The following is a 21,038-nucleotide window of genomic DNA, read 5'->3' on the forward strand; positions in this document are numbered from 1 at the left end:
TGTTATGAACGACTTTATATGTTGATGATGAACATCAAGTTCACCAGGGAAGACACAAAGGACAACTGTTTGCCTTTCCTGGACTGCGCTGTGCACATTGAAGAGAACGGCAACCTCAACATCGAAATTTACCGGAAGCCCACACACACAGACCAGTACCTCCTCTTTGACTCCCATCACCCTCTGGAACACAAACTTGGAGTAATTAGGACCCTACACCACCGGGCAGAACATGTTCCCTCTAAGCCTGAAGGAAAAAAGAAGGAACACACACATGTATAGGAAGCACTCAAAACGTGCGGCTATCCTAAATGGGCGTTTTTAAAGTCAGCAAAGAGGCAAAGAAAAGAAGACCAGACACCAGCGAAGGAGGATAAGAAGGACAGACGCAACAACATTGTCATCCCCTATGTAGCCGGTGTATCAGAGAAACTCAGGAGAGTTTTCTCCAAGCATGACATCCCGGTGCATTTCAGACCCAGCAACACGCTCAGACACAAACTGGTTCACCCGAAAGACAAAACGCCAAAACACAAACTTAACAACGTGGTGTATGCTGTACAGTGCAGCGAGGAATGCTCAGACCTCTACATTGGAGAGACCAAACAGCCACTTCACAAGCGCATGGCACAACACAGAAGAGCCACCTCCACAGGACAAGACTCAGCTGTCCATCTGCATCTTAAGGTCAAAGGTCACTCTTTCGAGGATGCCAATGTTCACATTTTGGACAGAGAGGACAGATGGTTTGAAAGAGGAGTGAAAGAAGCCATCTATGTCCACTGTGAGCGACCATCATTGAACAGAGGCGGGGTTTACGACACCAACTCTCTGCCATCTATAATCCAGTTTTGAGATCCCTTCCCAGACGCCTTAACGCCCACTCACATCCTGGGCCATCTGACCTCAGGAATTCGCATGATAAGGTGGGGCCAGGTTTCACAATGAACACACCCGAAACTCTGGCTGATTGGGACCCACACCCAGTTTCACACCTTGGCTCAGGCGATTAGAGGATCATCAGGGGGTCCTTTTGTCCCTCTGTGGGGGGAAACTCCCACTAGGTTTATATCTGGGACTCTCCACCATTTGACCTTAGAACTGAAGAAGCTTCTCGGATGAGAGGTGAAACGTCTTCAAGTAACTTAAAGAAGTCCAGACGCTTTTCTTTGCAAGCTCCTTTGACTACGATGACCTGGATGACTGAGAACCTTCACAGATATATGAATATAAAACAGTGTGAACAACAAAACATCAGCTTTGGAAACTTTGATGTAAAATTCTGCAATTGTTTTCTCAGATATAGCATAAATCAAACTAACATACATCAGTGTATTATTAATGTGCACACACACACACACACACACACACACACACACACACACACACACACACACACACACACACGTGTTACAATAAACAGCTCTTATGCTTCTGTATGATTCTCAGTGCTTTCCATTTGCGTGTCCACAGGTTGCTGTAAGTGGTGCTTGACTGCAGTTTGCTCTCATTTCAAGTGGTTTGCTGTCACAAAGCCAACAGGAAGTCCGGCCATGGTTGAGCCAACTGAAGATGGGTTGAAGGTGGCGTCCTCGTTTCCTCTGTGAGTGCGAGAGGACAGACAAAGCAAACACCGTTTGGACAGCATTAAAATATTTACACTGATGATTAATGTTGTGTCTTTGCACCTGTAGCGATACATGTTGGAAAATGGAGACTTTAGCCACCAAGACTGACGTGCCTGGAAACTTCCCTGTGAGTACGCCCACAAAGACAGGAAACAGTTTAGCCACCGCGGTTAATCCTCCATCATCATCATCCAGTATTTTTCACATCTTTTCTTCTGCTGTTTCCCTTGTTGTCAGTCACGGGGTTTGTGACTGAAATGCGTGTGGTCGACGGGAAGCCTGACGAGTACGGCCTGAATCATTCCATCAACACCGGACGGAGTGAAACCTTTGTTGAAAACAGATTATATGGTAACGTTGCATTTAGCTTCAGTAAACTGTGAAGTTACAGCAGCAGATTTACATCACGTGGCTTCACAGGAAGTAGTCTGGACCTCAGCGCTGAGGTTCAAGCAGCTCTGCTTGCAGACGGCATCCTTCCGACAGAGTCAATGCGTGAGTGTTAATATAAACATTGATCTAGGGATTTCCACCCATTTAACACGTTATTTTATCATATGTTATTTTATTTGTTATTTTATACATTTTATTTTGTGATGTGATGTGAGCACAGGTGCAACCCAACAGGCCCCAAACGTTCCTGGCAGCAAGTAAAAATGAAATATAAAAATATAGTCCAAACAGGTAAGGTGTAATTGTATTATGAGCCATAGTGCTTGGTCTGTTTGTCCCATGTAAATCAATTGCAGTTAGAGGCTACATTAATTTCCTTTCTGTAAGCACTTATTGAAATTATCTGAGCACATTACAAGTACATATTTGCTTACTCTGTGTGCTCAAATGTGGCCCGTTATAGCCAACAGAAAAAAAGCGGAGGCCTGAAAAACAGGTGGGGGTCCTCCACCACCACCACTCACAGAGGCTCAGCAGTTGGCCCTCAGCCAAAACAGTGGGCGCCCTGTGGCCGAAGGCATCTCTGCGGGGACATCCTCTGAGTCAATAATCCCGCAAGACACAAGTGCCTACATAGGGGGTAAATTCAAAATAATACATGATGTGCATACATCCTTTCTTCACAGTCACCTTTGCAGTGCTGCTCATTCATTTGATAAACTCTTTACCATAATGGATTATTTTGTAGTGAAGTTATTTTCCTACTGATTTTGCCTTCCCTCAGTCTTGGTTGTCTTTGAGAGCATAATGACAATGAAGTGTAAGGTGATTGGTATGTTTGTTAATTGCCATTTGGTCCCTTGTAAGTTATAAGTGACCTGTATAAACCTCATATTCTATCAGTTGATGGTGGTGGTGTACTGCATCTGGTGCAGCCTCCTGTTGAGCCAGACCAACATGCAGTTGTGAGTAATACTCCACAGATTATATGAGGTTACAGTAGAACAGCAATGTTGTTTATTTCTTTACTACAGGAAAATAATGAAGAAACATTGACAGCTGTTACAGAGGAGGAAGCAACAGAGACACTTTATGAGGTTTACATCTTTTAATACTTTGTGTACAGGAAATACAGGCGACCAATAAAGCCAGTTGAACAAAAAATCTGTTTATTCTTCTTTCAACATGTTGAGGTGATGGGTCAAAAGAAATGATTGTGACATATGGTGTCTCTGACTGCGCTTCCATCTTGTATGTCCGTGGGAGGGTCAGGATGTTCATGGTTTGGATCACTGCTGATGTTTGGTTCAGAAGGACAGTGTTCTCCTCTAATTGTGGCAATGTTGTGAAGAATCACACATGCCACAATAATGTCACATGCCCTTTCTGGGGTGACCCTGAGTCTTTGCAGGCACTGGAACCGGGCCTTAAGCATTCCGATAGTCATTTCAATTCTGGCTCTTGTCCTGCAATGAGCCAGATTATATCGCTGCTGTGGGCCCGGTTCAGGGTCAGGGTAAGGGGTAAGCAAATAGGGTAAACATGGATACCCCCTATCACCAAGCAAGTAGCCAGTGGACTCTCCTAAGACAGAAGGATACACTTCAGTTCAAATGTCCCTGAAGCAATTGGTCTTTATATATTTTAAAGTATTCTCAACTCACCATGTCCAAATTTTGTGCTCAGTGTACATTCATGGAATATTTGTGAGTCATGGACAGAGCCTGGCCACTTGGCTTCCACATTTGTGATAATGTTGGCAGCATCACATATGATCTTCACAGTGCAGAGAACACAAATTAGCATCCATTACTATAATGAAATAATTTGTTAGTTTGAAATGCTACAGGGAACTATGTACCTGTACATTAATGCTGTGGAAAGACTTCCTGTTCACATAGTCTCCTTCATTTACTGGAGGAGCAATGATTGGAATGTGAGTGCCATCTGTACAGCCAATCACGCCTGGGAACCCTGAAAATAAATGTAAAATTTAAGTAGTAGTTCAAGTATCACCACATCATAAATTAAGTTTTGGTCATCCTGATACCTGCAATTTTGTGGCATCCCTCTTTGATGAATCTTGTGGGTCTATGACCGGGGAACACCACAAACGAGTACAGGAGACGTTTCAGTGCAACTGTAACATTCCTGACTGCCCGACAGACGGTAGCCTTGGAAACGTGCTCAGCGTCACCAATATTATACAGAAAGCTAATTAGTAAGAGTATTGTTACTCTCCGCAGGAGTAGTCCAGCAGTAGAAATCAGTCCAATAACAAGGTGTGTAACATCTAGCAGGGTGACAGAAAAACCCAGGGTAACTTCTAAGGACCTCAACGTCTCTCTCACATTGTGTTTTTTAAACATGCTTCCATTTGTCACTTCAGTCTTTACTCTGAAATACAGGAAGAGAAATCATGGCTGAAACAATTTCTCATGAAACCAGGGGTGTGATCCAACAGTCAGTTTGGTGAGGAAGGTTCCTAACTGAGAGAAGTGACCCAGAAGTATCTGTGTAGCAGCCACAATGAATCCAGATCATGAGCTTTATTAACTGATCAAAGTCTCTTCTTTCATCTTCTGTATCATTCAGTTTGCATTGGTAATGCCCATTATTGTAATGCTTTTTTAAGGCCAGCAAAACTTTATTTCACTTTGGGTTAGCTGGGATAAGTGATGGATGGAGGGAATTTTACTTCAGCCACAGAAATCCTAAACAGGAAGGAGGAGCAGAGTTACAGTGGATCACTATCCAGCAGGGAAACAAGGTTTATTTCAATTTCTTGGCCATGAGTGAGATTTACTGAGTGGGCAAATTAGGGAGACGACACCATCAGATCCCGAGCCCTCCATGTGTTAATCAAGAGACGGCTGCTGTGCTACATCCATAAATAATGAATAAATTAGGAGCTAAGGCTGAAAGGACAGTTTATTTGTACCATCTTCACGTGAACACATTCAAGAACATCACAGATGAAGAAACATTAAAAACTTCCACACTACATAAAGCAAGAAAAATAGTTTTTCTTTCAGGTGGTTTCAGAAAAACAGAAACATCAAACATCTCCAAGACTCTCTTTGAAAGAACTAAAAACCTTTGTTCTCATGGTCCAATCATGAGTGAACTCCCCAATGAAGCCTTGTGTGCTAAAACATGTCAGAGTTTTAAAGGTTAAACATGAGTTTCCAAAACGTTTTGCTGGAGAACAATGAACTATTTGACTGAGTTTCAATCATTTACAGACGAGCAAAACCAGGACAGAGAAAAAAGGACAAAACTGACTCAGTAAAAAACAGAAAAGAAGATCCCATGTAGATCTGTATTATGTAGAAGTTCAGCCCAGCAACCAGTTCAGTTCAACACAAGTTTAAATGATTCTATCTGAACTCTGTGGAGCCTGATCTCAAGCTTTTTGAGTCTGACACAGAAACCAGAGGATCTTTCTGTGTCTTCAGATTCACTGTGATCCAGTGATGGGAGTGATTTCAGCCCTGAGTGATCGCGCTGATGTTTGCACAGAGCAGACAATGAGGTGAATGTTTGGGCACATTGGTAACAGTGAAACAGTTTATTAGTAACGTGGGATCGTTTGTGTGCAGAGTATGAACTGAGATTCCTGAAGCTCTTGTCACACTGGTCACAGCTGTAGTTTCCTTCCATGTGTGCACGTTCATGAATGTTACGACTACCTGACCGTGAGAAGCTTCTCTCACAGTGTCTGCACTTGTGTGGTTTCTCTCCTGTGTGGACTCGTTTGTGTGTTTTAAGCTTCCATGCAGTGGTGAAGGATGACCCACACTGATCACAGAGGTGCTTTTTAACCCCACTGTGAATCAGTTCATGTCGTTTTAACTCACTTGTTGTGGTGAAGCTTCTCCCACATTCTTTGCAGTATTTCAGTTTGTCTCCAGTGTGTCTACGTTGATGTACTTTTAGGGTCTTTTGCTGACTGAAAGTTTTTCCACAGAGGTCACAATGAAAGTCTTTCCCACCACCACAGTGATGACAGGGTTGAGAACTGGATCCATCTGTGTCGCTCTGCTTCTAAACAAAGACACAAAGACAGTGTAAGTCAGTCCTTCAACATTTGTATCCTGAACGTCGCCTGAAATAAAGAGCATCTCTGCAGACGTCCAACTACATTTGACTGTTTCAGTTAACACACTCAGTTTACTGGGCTGCAATAACTACAATACTACCACCATAATACTACAGTAATACTAAAATCATAACTGAAAGGAAAATCTGAATAATCACTCAGAGCTGCTTTTCCATGCAGTAGAATTGCTAACATGCTAACACAGTTTAATGAGCAGAGTTGTTCCAAACAGTCAGGCTAAAATGACAAGATAACAATATAAATACATACCTCACAGTAGCTGCACTTGTAGAGTCTCTTTCTGGTGTGGATCTGTTGGTGTTCTCTCAGGTGCTGTGGAGTTTTAAAAGTCTTCTCACACAGGTCACATCGATAAGGTCTCTCCTCAGTGTGGGTAAACATGTGTCGTTGTAACTGTGCGTCTGTTGTAAAGTATTTGCCACACTGTTCACAGCAGTACACATCATGTCTGGTGTGAATGCGTAGGTGTGTATTTCGGTTCCTTCTCTGGCTGAAAGTTTTTCCACAGATGTCACAGCTGTATGCCTTAATTCCAGAGTGGGTAACTAGATGCTTCTGTAAGGTGCTACTGTCAGTAAAAGCGCTGCCACACTGATCACAGCTGTACGCTTTAACTCCACTGTGGATGAGTTGGTGTTGTTTTAGGTAACGCTTCAAGGAAAAAGACTTTCCACACAAGTCACAGCTGAACGGTCTCTCTCCAGTGTGGATGACCTGATGCTGTTTTAGTGAAGCCTTCTCAGTAAAACCCATCCCACACTCGTCACAGCTGTATGCCTTAATTCCAGAGTGGGTAACTAGATGCCTCTGTAAGCTGCTACTGTGAGTAAAAGCTCTGCCACACTGATCACAGCTGTATGCCTTAATTCCAGAGTGGGTAACTAGATGCCTCTGTAAGTGGCTACTGCGAGTAAAAGCTCTGCCACACTGATCACAGCTGTACGCTTTAACTCCACTGTGGATGAGTTGGTGTTGTTTTAGGCAACGCTTCCAGGAAAAAGACTTTCCACACAAGTCACAGCTGAACGGTCTCTCTCCAGTGTGGATGACCTGATGCCGTTTTAGTTTAGCCCTCAGAGTAAAAGCCTTCCCACACTCGTCACAGGTGTGTTTTTTCTCTCCCTTTCTTCTGTGAGGTTTGTCGGCCTCCTGAGAGCGCTGACTTCTGGCTCCATGTTGGTCCTGCAGTGACAGAGATACAAACAGAGGCAGTGAGTGAAATGCAGTCGTGGAACAAACTCAACCTTCAAACTCCATTAACACTAGTTTTAAACCTGAAGGTGGAGCGTGGCACCAAACACCTTAAAGGTCTCTTATCCCCACCTGCTGGTAGTTCTAACACATTACATCCAACCTGCTGTTAAAGATAATTCATGACTGTTCAAACACTAAACACACACACACACATACGGGTCTATGTGGTATGGCGGGACTATACTACGTCAATCCGCCCGGTGGTGGTTTAAGTGGACTACCCTTTTGAAAGGACTTAGAGCCAAGGGAGCGAGGTTAAAGTGTTCGAAAAAATCTGAAAAAAATTTGGGTCACTTCAGACCTCATACACTCCCTATAGAAGTCTAGATACACTGATACACACCAACCAGACTCTATTGTGTTTTCTGGAGACATTGTCCACTTGACAACAATGTGTTTTATGAGGTCCAAAAAAAACAATATTGGGTCTTTAAAGGGACAATGATGTAATATGTAAATAGCTCATCATTACCATGAATACACATCTGACAGGACACAGGATTACTGGAACATCATTTTATTAGTGTTCTTGGATCTGAACATTAATTTTAACCATAAATAAAAAAAGAAATCTATGGACAAAAATGCCCACGCTTCCCACAGAAATATAAAAATATAGAAAACAGAAAAATTAAAAACATTTAAAATGAATTTTAATAGTTTAAAGGTAAATATTAAGGGGAGAAAATATGCATTTATAATTTTTTATTTTAAATATAACCCGTCAAAAAAAACCCTAAATAAATTAAATGTAAAAATTATGAAATACAAACTACTTCTGTATTTAACAAGAACTTTTTTTTCTTTAAACAGAACATCAGTGTTAACAACAATTGGCAATCTGACCAAGATGTAAAACCACAGCTCTCTAAACAGTTATTTTAGTTCATTTTTTTCTGCCTTTTTGCAGTTAATCCTCTGTTTCTTACAAAATCTCTTATGTTTTGAACTGTTCTTCCTGCCAACACCGGATCTTCTACCAATTTGCAATGACTGCATTCATTTTTGGTGGCTAGTTTCCCTTCGTTTATGTGGTCTTTAAAATGCCTCATCACTGCAGCAACCTCAGCCTTGGACCACATGTTTTTGGGAGCTCTTCGGGAATTGTGGGATTGAGCAGCATTTTTCTCTGGAAGATATATAAAGTAGTAGTAGTTAAAACAAACAAAAAACCAAACAAAAAAAACAAAAAACATTTGGTGGTTAAAAGAATGGATGCTACCCTGTACTAACTTCTGAAATGTGTTGCTACCATCAATATCAAAACGAGCTAAAATTCTCTTTGAAAATTTATCAAATTTCTAAAATGAGACATTTAGTGTTCCGCTGTGAATAAAAGACTGAATAAAAAGTTGAATAAAAGTCTCTTGATGCATGCTCAATCATCCAGGTAAGTAAATCCCAAAACGTTGATTCTGTTAATCTGGACGTAGCGTTTTCAGTGGGAGAAACATTTTGTCACTCATCCAAGTGACTTTTTGCCACCACTCTGCAGTTTGCCATATGTTGCAAAGTGATGAAACAATAATAAGCTTAGAGAACCAACTGCACCCCTTACCTTCAGAGGGAGCAGCAGTCTCACTTGCTGCAGGCATTGTGAGTGGTCCTTCATCTGCTGATTACACAATTTGATTAAGTTTTAATATTTGTAACAAACATTTTATCCACAGAAACCAAGCTAGTGGTAACTTACCACAATCTACAGTGTCTTGGAGCTGCGCTGTGTTTGTGGAATCAGCTACTGCATGTACAGGCTCACTGGTGCCACACGCCAACATTGTGAGTGCTGTGTCATCATCATCTGATTCACTCTCACTGTCCTTTGTTTCAGCATCACTTAATGCAATTTCATCTGAGAAATTGTGGGAAAACCCCCCCAAAAAACCAAACACAAACCCCCCAAAAACCTCACATTAACAACGAGATATGACAAAATACAGAACAAATACTGGAAATTATAGTACATAGTTTTACTATTTAAGGCCACCACTCTGCAGTTTGCCAAATGTTGCAAAGTGATGAAACAATAGACTTCAAGAACCTTAAATCATGGACATTTAACAGAATGGTCTGTGCTTTTAGGTTTTAATTCTGTTGATAAAGCATAATATTCAACTACTGCCCTAATATTTGCTCCTTTCAATACAAACCTTCTATTTTGATCTCATCCAGTGATTTCCCCTGGATCTGGGAAAGTTGTCCTTTTTCCAGTGTTAAAAGCAGTTTGGAAATCTTGGCCAGCTGTGTTGTGGGAACTGGTAATCTGTAGAATTCGCGGTGAACGCGGATATCATGACCCAGGAAATCTGCAACCTGATCAAGTTCGTTGTTTTTCAAATTAAGGACTTGTGAGAGTGTGGCAACATGTTTTCTGAGCTGTGTCGATCTTAGATACTCAGGCTGCTTTGCTCCACACTGGTGTGCATGAACACGCAAGGAGTCCATTCCTCTGTAATGACTCATTGATCGGGGTCTTGCAAAGAGGTAGATATTAGTGGCACAAATACCACAGTCAGGCCTCCTACTAACCAGTAGTGACAGAGCATCCAGCATGCTTGGTGTTAGCAGAACTGGAACATTTCTGTCCCTTTTTCCCATTATTTCTATTCTACAGAAATAGTTACAGAGTCTCTGTTCCATTTCTGAGAGCCCCATGGCAACATCTGTGTGGAGTGCTGTTTTGTCTCTTTCAAGAAAACTTTTGAGGCGCATCTTTGAAACCTCTCCAGAACGTCTTCGGTTGAACACAATGATTTGTGAGAGTGTAACTTGTGCAAGTTGGGCATAATTCTGAGCTGTGGCTTCGTTCTCCAAGCTGCAAAAGGCACTTTCTGCAGATTTTTGAAGGTAGTGATGGAGAATCCGAACATCTTCTGTAAAGGGCAATGTTGATGGCTTGTTAAACTTTGCCTCACTCAATGTGTTCAAGGCACGGTGAGACACCATCTCAGACCATTTGGAGACATACAACTTCTTGAACGCATCAGTGGACTTGATTAGGGCTTCATCCTCTGTCATGAGGGCACGACAATGGATAATGTCAGACATTTTATGCAGTGTATGTCCCAGTTTCAGCGCAAGGCTTGGAGTTTTGTATGACAGTGTCTCTTCATCAAAACCTGAAACTTTCTTTACTGCTTGCACAACTCTCTGGAAATTAGCAGGCTTAATAGCTTCTTCCATGTTATGCACTGAGAATTCTGTGCGCAGACACAACAACAAACGTCCCGCTTCACGAAGCTTCTGTCGTATATAATCATACTTTGTAGGGTCTTGTCCATGTTTATTGTAGAGGGACTGGGCAAACTGAATAACAGTAAAGTCATTTCGCACAGCTGAGGCAATCTCATCTTGTTTCATAACAGCAAGAACCTTCCAGACTCCACTTGACACCTGCGGATAACACTGAGACTCCAGAGTTAAAGCCAGGCCGAGTACTTTGGTTCTTCCAGGTTCTTTATCCGTGTCATCTTTTGGTTTGTTAGGACATCTGCGGACATGTCTCCAAAGATCCTTGCGAACATACATCCCTTGACAATAAAAGCAATGAGCAAACTTTCCCTCTACTGCTTTAATCTTGGGTCTTCTCTTCACTTTCAGTGGTCCCACTCCACCATGCAAAACTGCAGCATTATGCTTAAAATTTCCCTTATTTCTCAATTTCTCTAACAGACTTTTACGCTCGTTTGAGTCTCTAGGCAGGGAAAATGCATGCACAACATCAGGAGCCGTTTTGTGCGTTTTCAGGTGGCGGGAAATTTTAGCTTGTGGTTTGCCACAAAAATAGCAGTAATTTCTTTTACTTAAAGTCATTTTTTCTGATTCAGTTTCGCAAAGCTCACTTTTATCTTGTGGCTTGTCCTTTGTCAAGTTGTGGATTAAATTCGTTGAATCTGATTGTTCATGCGCTTTGGAGATGTCATCTTGGCATAGCAGACCTTTTGATGTGCTTGGCAATAATGAGATGTCTTCATCTGAATCTTCATCATATGACTCTGAATCTGGCACATATTCTTCTTCTGATATGCTGTGGTTGCCATCATCATCGCTTGATATTTGATCCAGAACTGAATGTGGCAATCCATCCTCCCCTGAATATTCAGAAATTTCTTCTTTCTGGAATGTAAGAACAAAAGTTTTTTTAATTGATCAATACTTTAGACAGGTAAAAAATAAACTGAAAAAAAGTCAAGCCAAATATGAATGGGATACACACCTGTGTTGACTGGTGGCAATTCTGATTTGCCAATTTTGCAAGGCAAGATTTGTGCCAGACCCCTAAACAAACTGAAACACATTTTGATAGACTTAATTTAGCTTTGCAGTTCTATTTAAGTGAAGTAGTTTTTTGTCAAAGCATTGCAGTAATGTCAAATGCTGAAAAAACAAAAAAAAACAAAACTGTTCACATTAAGGATATTTTAATGACTACACATACACTGCTAATCCCCCTTCCCCCCCAAAAAAGGACATCCCAGATGTGAATGAAGGAATTATTCTTATTAAATACTTTGTTCTTTAGGTAGTTGAGTGGCATGAAAGTGTGTAGTTGAATGTGTGTGGCCTCCAGATGCCTGTACGACTTCCCTACAATGCCTGGGCATGCTCGGGATGAGGTGGCGGATGGTCTCCTGAAGGATCTCCTCCAAGACCTGGACTAAAGCATCTGCCAACCCCTGGACAGTTTGTGGTGGATGGAGTGAGACATGATGTCCCAGATGTGCTCAATTGGATTCAGGTCTGGGGAACAGGCGGGCCAGTCCATAGCATCAATGCCTTTGTCATGGAGGAACTGCTGACATACTCCAGCCACATGAGGCCCAGTGTCGTCTCGCATTAGGTGGACCCCAGGGCCAAATGCACCAGCATGTGGTCTCACAAAGGGTCCGAGGACCTCATCTTGTTACCCAATGACAGTCAGGCTCTCTGGCAGGCACAGAAATGCCACCCCTCACCATTACTGACCCACTGCCAATATGATCATGCTGGAGGATGTTGCAGGCAGCAGAACATTCCCCACGGCATCTCCAGACTGTCACGTGCTCAGTTTGAACCTCCTTTCAGCTGTGAGGAGCATAGGGTGCCCGTGCTGAAGTTGCCAAACTTTGTGTTTTCTGGCAAATGCCAAACATCCTGCATGGTGTTGGACTGCAAGCTCAATCCCCACCTGTGGATGCTGGACCCTCAAGTCACCCTCATGAAGTCAGTTTCTGACCATTTGAGCAGACAGATGCACATTTGTGGCCTGTTTGAGGTCATTTTGCAGGGCTCCTCTTGTTCCTCCTTGCACAAAGGTGGAGGTAGCGGTCCTGCTGCTGGGTTGTTGCCCTCCTATGGCCTACTCCACATCCAGGTAGCACCTCCATGCTCTGGACACTACACTAACAGACACAGCAAACCTTCTTGCCACAGCTCACATTGATGTGCTACGCTAGATGAGCTGCACTACCTGAGCCCCTTGTGTGGGTTGTAGACTGTCTCATGCTACCACTAAAATGAAATCACCGCCAGCATTCAAAAGTGACCATAACATCAGCCAGAAAGCATAGGTGCTGAGAAGTGGTCTGTGGTCACCACCTGCAGAACCAGTCCTTTATTATGGTGAATTGACTATAATTTCCACTTGTTGTCTACTCTATTTGCAAAACAGCATGTGAAACTGGTTGTCAGTGTTACTTCCTAAGTGAACAGTTTGATTTCACAGAAGTGTGACTGACTTGGAGTAACATCGCATTGTTTAAGTGTTCCCTTTATTATTTTGAGCAGTTTATGTTATGGAATGGGGAATTGAGGACAATCCCAAGTATACCATTTTTACAAGGTCCTGCACCAATGAGGTAATACTGCATTTCTTTAATTAGACGTGACCACCCATTAATTAAAAAGGGAGCAGTGTTCATTTCAGCACGTCTTAACTTGTTGAACTCTATTAATGCTTTTTACTATACACTGTACCTATTCACTAAATGTCTCACCTTTGCACTTAAAGCCAAGCCACTTGAGGGAGGAAACCGGTCCCACACACTGAATGCACTTGTCCAAAGATGATATTGTTGTGCACACCAGACGATGATTGTGACACTGTTAGCAAAATATTGCAACATTTATTTGTTTTGGACAGTTGGAAAGGTGTGTTTTCAATTCAGTTGCAGATATCAACTAATAAACTTCGTCCATGTAAATCACATCACACCCAGGTGACTGCCAAACACACACACACACAGCATCCATAAAGAATGATGATAGATTAAATTATTAGTTCATTAAGTGGTACACTGGATTATATTTACCCTTTCAGGCTCTGGATGTTTCAGGTCCAGATCATTGTTTGGAAAGCTGTTTGGTTGTGGCTTTAGGCAGCTCACAGTCTTCTGAATCTGGCTGGTCTCAGTCTTCGTGTGTAACAGATAGAGAATGAAGACAAAAGAACAGTAATCTGACAGTTACTAAAAATGCATCACTCAAGAGGATGAATAGACCATTTCACTATTGGCAAATAGCGTAAGGTACACATCGTGCATGAGAAACATTCATTAAAATCTGTCCTAGGTCAATGTTACCTCTTCAAAATCTTGCACTGAAGAAGAATGCATGGCTTCTGAGCCTTGCTGAGGCATTTCTTCATCAAGATCCTGCAACAAAGAAAAGATGGCACAAAGATTAGACCAAGTGCTCTTCTTGCAACTGTACTGGGCAGTCCTGTGCTTCTGTCTTTAATTTGCATGTGTGTGTGTGTGTGTGTGTGGGGGGGGGGGGGGGGGGGGGGGGGCTTTCCACTCAAGAAATGTTTTCTTCTGAAAAAAATACTGGCTACAATAGTTAACAACTGATTCCTTTGCAATCATCCATCCTCTTCCACTTATCCTTATCAGGATTGTGGGGTAGCAGTTTTGGGGCCTATACCAGCTACCATAGGGCAGTACAACCTGGACAGATCACCAGTCTAACATGGAAGGACAAGCATTTGCATTCACACCAAAGGGCAGTTTTGAATCACCAGTTAACCTAACCCCATAAGCTACATCTTTGGACTGTGGGAAGAAGCCAGAGTACACAGCGAGAGAGCCCATGCACTACCAGCAGTAAAAAGTGCCTAAAACAAGTTAAGTTGTATAGTACTATCTATCTTAATGTTCAAGCCTGAGTTTCAAACCACATAGAAACAAAGCACATGTAGTCAGTTCTGCATGCTGTAGGTCAAACTGTCAAGAAATACGAGAAGACCCCTCCTAAAACCAGAGTGATGTCACCATGAAGCAAACTTTGACGGAGTCTCCCAATAACAGTGTGGTCCTCCTAAGTCACATTTGGGTGGTTAACACACACACACACACACACTCAGATGTTATCCAGACTTGCACTTTGAAACAATGAAAAGGACCTACAAGCCACAGTCCATGTAAATCACATCACACCCAGGTGACTGCCAAACACAAACACACACACAGCATCCATAAAGAATGATGATAGATTAAATTATTAGTTCATTAAGTGGTACACTGGATTATATTTACCCTTTCAGGCTCTGGATGTTTCAGGTCCAGATCATTGTTTGGAAAGCTGTTTGGTTGCGGCTTTAGGCAGCTCACAGTCTTCTGAATCTGGCTGGTCTCAGTCTTCGTGTGTAACAGATAGAGAATGAAGACAAAAGAACAGTAATCTGACAGTTACTAAAAATGCATCACTCAAGAGGATGAATAGACCATTTCACTATCGGCAAATAGCGTAAGGTACACATCGTGCATGAGAAACATTCATTAAAATCTGTCCTAGGTCAATGTTACCTCTTCAAAATCTTGCACTGAAGAAGAATGCATGGCTTCTGAGCCTTGCTGAGGCATTTCTTCATCAAGATCCTGCAACAAAGAAAAGATGGCACAAAGATTAGACCAAGTGCTCTTCTTGCAACTGTACTGGGCAGTCCTGTGCTTCTGTCTTTAATTTGCATGTGTGTGTGTGTGTGTGTGTGTGTGGGGGGGGGGGGCTTTCCACTCAAGAAATGTTTTCTTCTGAAAAAAATACTGGCTACAATAATTAACAACTGATTCCTTTGCAATCATCCATCCTCTTCCACTTATCCTTATCAGGATTGTGGGGTAGCAGTTTTGGGGCCTATACCAGCTACCATAGGGCAGTACAACCTGGACAGATCGCCAGTCTAACATGGAAGGACAAGCATTTGCATTCACACCAAAGGGCAGTTTTGAATCACCAGTTAACCTAACCCCATAAGCTACATCTTTGGACTGTGGGAAGAAGCCAGAGTACACAGCCAGAGAGAGCCCATGCATTACAGCAGTAAAAAGTGCCTAAAACAAGTTAAGAAGTTGTATAGTACTATCTATCTTAATGTTCAAGCCTGAGTTTCAAAAAATTTCAACATAGAAACAAAGCACATGCAGTCAGCTCTGCATGCTGTAGGTCAAACTGTCAAGACATACGAGAAGACCCCTCCTAAAACCAGAGTGATGTCACCATGAAGCAAACTTTGACGGAGTCCCCCAATAACAGTGTGGTCCTCCTAAGTCACATTTGGGTGGTTAACACACACACACACACACACACACACACACACACTCAGATGTTATCCAGACTTGCACTTTGAAACAATGAAAAGGACCTACAAGCCACGGTCCATGTAAATCACATCACACCCAGGTGACTGCCAAACACACACACACACAGCATCCATAAAGAATGATGATAGATTAAATTATTAGTTCATTAAGTGGTACACTGGATTATATTTACCCTTTCAGGCTCTGGATGTTTCAGGTCCAGATCATTGTTTGGAAAGCTGTTTGGTTGTGGCTTTAGGCAGCTCACAGTCTTCTGAATCTGGCTGGTCTCAGTCTTCGTGTGTAACAGATAGAGAATGAAGACAAAAGAACAGTAATCTGACAGTTACTAAAAATGCATCACTCAAGAGGATGAATAGACCATTTCACTATCGGCAAATAGCGTAAGGTACACATCGTGCATGAGAAACATTCATTAAAATCTGTCCTAGGTCAATGTTACCTCTTCAAAATCTTGCACTGAAGAAGAATGCATGGCTTCTGAGCCTTGCTGAGGCATTTCTTCATCAAGATCCTGCAACAAAGAAAAGATGGCACAAAGATTAGACCAAGTGCTCTTCTTGCAACTGTACTGGGCAGGCCTGTGCTTCTGTCTTTAATTTGCATGTGTGTGTGTGTGTGTGTGGGGGGGGGGGGGGGGGGGGGGGGCTTTCCACTCAAGAAATGTTTTCTTCTGAAAAAAATACTGGCTACAATAATTAACAACTGATTCCTTTGCAATCATCCATCCTCTTCCACTTATCCTTATCAGGATTGTGGGGTAGCAGTTTTGGGGCCTATACCAGCTACCATAGGGCAGTACAACCTGGACAGATCGCCAGTCTAACATGGAAGGACAAGCATTTGCATTCACACCAAAGGGCAGTTTTGAATCACCAGTTAACCTAACCCCATAAGCTACATCTTTGGACTGTGGGAAGAAGCCAGAGTACACAGCCAGAGAGAGCCCATGCATTACAGCAGTAAAAAGTGCCTAAAACAAGTTAAGAAGTTGTATAGTACTATCTATCTTAATGTTCAAGCCTGAGTTTCAAAAAATTTCAACATAGAAACAAAGCACATGCAGTCAGCTCTGCATGCTGTAGGTCAAACTGTCAAGACATACGAGAAGACCCCTCCTAAAACCAGAGTGATGTCACCATGAAGCAAACTTTGACGGAGTCCCCCAATAACAGTGTGGTCCTCCTAAGTCACATTTGGGTGGTTAACACACACACACACACACACTCAGATGTTATCCAGACTTGCACTTTGAAACAATGAAAAGGACCTACAAGCCACGGTCCATGTAAATCACATCACACCCAGGTGACTGCCAAACACACACACACACAGCATCCATAAAGAATGATGATAGATTAAATTATTAGTTCATTAAGTGGTACACTGGATTATATTTACCCTTTCAGGCTCTGGATGTTTCAGGTCCAGATCATTGTTTGGAAAGCTGTTTGGTTGCGGCTTTAGGCAGCTCACAGTCTTCTGAATCTGGCTGGTCTCAGTCTTCGTGTGTAACAGATAGAGAATGAATATACAGTGCATTTTTGAAGAGGCTTTTGAAACATTAAATAAACTGTATGAGAAAGATAAGTTTCAAGCTATTGTCTTTAAAATATTCACTGTCATGTATAGAGAATTTAAGGCCCTATGATTAAGAGACAAATAGTCAGTGTGATTTCTTTATTTTTTAAGCCATTGCTAAAGGAGTAAAACAATCACCTGTAGCAGCAACGAACTGTCACTAGGGCCCATTTATCTTCAAGGGACAAAATTTAAAATGAATCTAACTAAAGAGGCTACACAGCAAAATCTCCAGTGTTAAATTAACACTAGAGAGTGTCTATATGGGTCCACACAACACTGTTGAGTGTTGAATTAACACTTTTGACAGTGTTATATGTTTAAAAGTAACCTAGTCAGTTTTGAAGATTAACAAAGACTAACACTGAGCAGTGCTGATTTTCTAACACTGGAATATTTCTAACATTTTGAGTTATTTTCCAGTGTTAGAAAATCAGCACTGCTCAGTGTTAGCCATTGTTAATCTTCAAAACTGACTAGGTTACTTTTAAACATATAACACTGTCAAAAGTGTTAATTTAACACTCAACAGTGTTGTATTTAACACTCAGAGGTGTGGACCCTTATAGACACTCTCCAGTGTTAATTTAACACTGGAGATTTTGCTGTGTAGAATCACATTAAACATCAATCACTGTTAAAATTTAGAAACCGAAAGCCATTTTTTATTTCTGCATACCTGCTGATATTTTTTTAGTGCTTTTAGAGGGCTTTGATGTGGCAGCCATCACAATTGCCTGTTTTCCATTAGTACCTACCCCCGTTTTTCCAGTAGGTTATAGTACCATGTAGTTTTTCAGTAACTACTGCACCAAGGTTCCAAGTGATCCAAAGTGATCAGAAAATTTGACATAGACTGAATGCCACCAGGTGGCTGGTCAATGGTGTCACTCGATAAGTTATGAGTGCGCCTCCTTCGTGAAAATCCAAGCCATCATTTTTGAAACTCTGAAATGTTTGAAATAGCGACCAAAATTAACAGCGTGATCCCTGAATTGAACACTAAAGTATAGACTGAGCAGCAGGCATTTTGTCACCTTGACGTCCATGCTTGCTGTGGCATTTATATCACTGGATGCTCGGCTGCATTGCTATAGTTACCCCAGGCACAGTAGGTGATACTCAATTTCAGTGAAAAACTAGATGCCCTAAGTCACGTTAAGCCAATTTGAGAAGGTACAAATGTAAAAATGGCTTAGGGTATGCAATTTATCAGTTCCAAAAAGTACAATTGTAGAAATACCTTGCATCTCCAGAGCCAATCCGAGTCACCATAATTATAGTCTATTTCTTCGCCTGGACTTATGTCTCTGCTTGCAAATAAGCATAGATGGGGCTTTCCATTGATATTTAATATTTTCATCTTAGCACTTGGACTGATGTGGTTGTCGTTGACAAGTCTGCCTAATGACCCATCTTCTTGAGATGCATCCACACTGTGGGGTTAGGCAAAAAAGTATTAGCTTAACTAGTTAGTTAGGAAGCTTTTTTTTTCATAAATCAAAAGCAATGTGTCATTTAATCTTAATCAAACTACACTGATATAATACGCACCACCAGAGTTTTCCATCAAACTTGAATTCAAACATGAACACCTTCAGGCTGTCATGATAAACTCTGTGTCTCCGCTCACATTCTTCTTTTGTTATGAGTTTACCTCTGTATTCCAAAAGAAAGTCTCCTTTTTGGAATGGAACAGTCGTGAAAATGCCCCGACCTGAATTGCAGAGGCATACCAAGTGAGTGACAAAAGACAAAGTGACAAACTCCAAATCTAATCCAAACTAAAGACCAACTTACCTTTGAAGGCATTTATGTAGTGGATATCAAGTCCCAGTTTGTCCCTTCCAGCAGAAACATGACAGACTGCATCCTCCCGTGGAGGAATGCGTCTCCTTCGCATGTTCTCCTGTACGATTGGCTGTATTACCAAAGCATATAAAGTATTACGATTATCGTCATCATTGTCATCATCATCAGTAGTAGCAGAACTAGCAGTAGTGTAGTTTACAGCATAAACACAGCTGACTTATTCATAGTGCTAATTTATGCCTTCTTTTAAAATGTTAAAGGCCTAGTACTCAAAATGGCGACATGTGACATTTCTGTAATGGCGACTGCAGAGAGTGATACAAGTACTGAGAAAGCTTAGGCATCAAAACTGTAAGAAGTTTTTTCTTCAGGCATATAAATAAATACACGACTAAATACACTTATACCCTTGCTTTTATTTTAGGGCTGTCAGCAGAATGACAGACATTGGACAAACTGCCCGAAATTAGCTAACAGCGACATCAGGGATTTTGACTCAGACTGCGCTGGTTTAATTGTTAATCGCGTTAGTCGCGATGTCGGCATTAACACGTTTAAGCCACAATAATGCTTTAACACCGAGTAAATCCTAACACGGGTTAGCCCGCTTTATCGCGTTGACGCGGTTAGTCGTCAGCCCTATTTTATTTACTCAATGACAAACGCTGGGGCCGTTTTACTTCTTCAAAGACTCACTAACAGTCCATAAAGCATAAATTAAACCAGTTTAATATAGGCCTGTGCACCTATAATTTCATATAGTATTAAAGTCATGGTGCATTTTACATTAAAAAAGGCTTACCTTTGTGTTTTTAATCCGTCTTCGTATTGCCGTCGACATACACTTGTTAAAGGGCACGCGCGCGAAAGTTGTGGCGCCGTTTCCTGTAGGTACCGCCTATATATATAGCCTACCAATCACAATGACTTCCGGCCGTGTGTATTGAAAATGTGTATTAAATTGCAGTACCTACACACATCCACTCTAACTCGAAACGTCGCTGTGCAATACACTGGAATACACAAAAATCAGGTGAGGGGTATAGGTGGACTTTTAAGAAAATCAGAAAATCTTTTAATTATAGTTTAATAAATGAATTTACACTACAGTTTAAGCAAATACAGGTCAAAAGATAAATAATGACCTCATAAGAAGTAGAAAAAATTATTATTTAGACACTTAAAAATGCATTTACAAGTCATGTTTTAGGGGGACACATGAATACACAGCAAAAAGTCGAAATGTCCCCGGAGCCCAGGTACAGCGCAGGTCAAATGTCAATCCATACCACATAGACGCACTCACACACACACACACACACACACACACACACACACACACACTTTTATAATTTAGATTATTTTGTTGTTTCCTATTACATATTTCTATAATTTGTATAGATTTATACAGAATTATTCAGTGATAATAAATCCTATGTTTGTTTATTCTAAAGGAACCCCGTTAGCTTCCACAACAGATGTTGCTCGTCTTCCGTCAAATACTCACATAAAATATTACACAATAAAGTGGATTCAAGATATCCACATAATTTCACTCTTACATCCACAGTGAGGTTTCACAATTGTTCAAATATAAGCAATCAATAATAATAATAATAATATCAATAACATTGAGGCACATTACACAAATTTCAAAAACAAATCATG

General features: G+C 41.4%; 2 protein-coding genes and 2 long non-coding RNA genes across 4 annotated transcripts; 1 reads left to right on the forward strand and 3 right to left on the reverse strand.

Annotated features, from left to right (window-relative positions):
- Positions 1-289: 289 nt before the first annotated feature.
- Positions 290-3,152, forward strand: LOC146679629 (uncharacterized). Its single transcript, XR_014918596.1, has 3 exons — positions 290-1,603; positions 1,695-1,755; positions 1,866-3,152. It is a non-coding gene; the product is annotated as an uncharacterized LOC146679629 (long non-coding RNA).
- Positions 3,153-3,169: 17 nt separating this feature from the next.
- LOC146679630 (uncharacterized) lies at positions 3,170-5,778 on the reverse strand. Its single transcript, XR_014918595.1, has 2 exons — positions 3,686-5,778; positions 3,170-3,605 (listed from the first exon to the last, which is right to left on the reverse strand). It is a non-coding gene; the product is annotated as an uncharacterized LOC146679630 (long non-coding RNA).
- Positions 5,779-7,899: 2,121 nt separating this feature from the next.
- Positions 7,900-13,786, reverse strand: LOC146679631 (uncharacterized). The gene is made up of 7 exons (XM_085450289.1): positions 13,689-13,786; positions 13,374-13,479; positions 11,615-11,685; positions 9,549-11,514; positions 9,092-9,250; positions 8,957-9,010; positions 7,900-8,527 (listed from the first exon to the last, which is right to left on the reverse strand). Exons 4-7 carry the CDS (start codon positions 11,209-11,211, stop codon positions 8,280-8,282), a joined length of 2,124 nt encoding a protein of 707 aa, XP_085306415.1. The 5' UTR covers positions 11,212-11,514; positions 11,615-11,685; positions 13,374-13,479; positions 13,689-13,786; the 3' UTR covers positions 7,900-8,279.
- A 3,565-nt stretch (positions 13,787-17,351) lies between these two features.
- LOC146679632 (histone-lysine N-methyltransferase set-1-like) lies at positions 17,352-20,782 on the reverse strand. The gene is made up of 5 exons (XM_085450323.1): positions 20,173-20,782; positions 19,359-19,479; positions 19,113-19,275; positions 18,802-18,994; positions 17,352-17,480 (listed from the first exon to the last, which is right to left on the reverse strand). Exons 1-5 carry the CDS (start codon positions 20,209-20,211, stop codon positions 17,352-17,354), a joined length of 645 nt encoding a protein of 214 aa, XP_085306449.1. The 5' UTR covers positions 20,212-20,782.
- Between the last annotated feature and the right edge of the window lie 256 nt (positions 20,783-21,038).

This window comes from Copadichromis virginalis, unplaced genomic scaffold (genome assembly GCF_057382275.1).
Source record: "Copadichromis virginalis isolate Kocher_CV1m ecotype Utaka unplaced genomic scaffold, C_Virginalis_male_GT1.1 unmapped_scaffold_1, whole genome shotgun sequence".
Taxonomy (NCBI): domain Eukaryota; kingdom Metazoa; phylum Chordata; class Actinopteri; order Cichliformes; family Cichlidae; genus Copadichromis; species Copadichromis virginalis.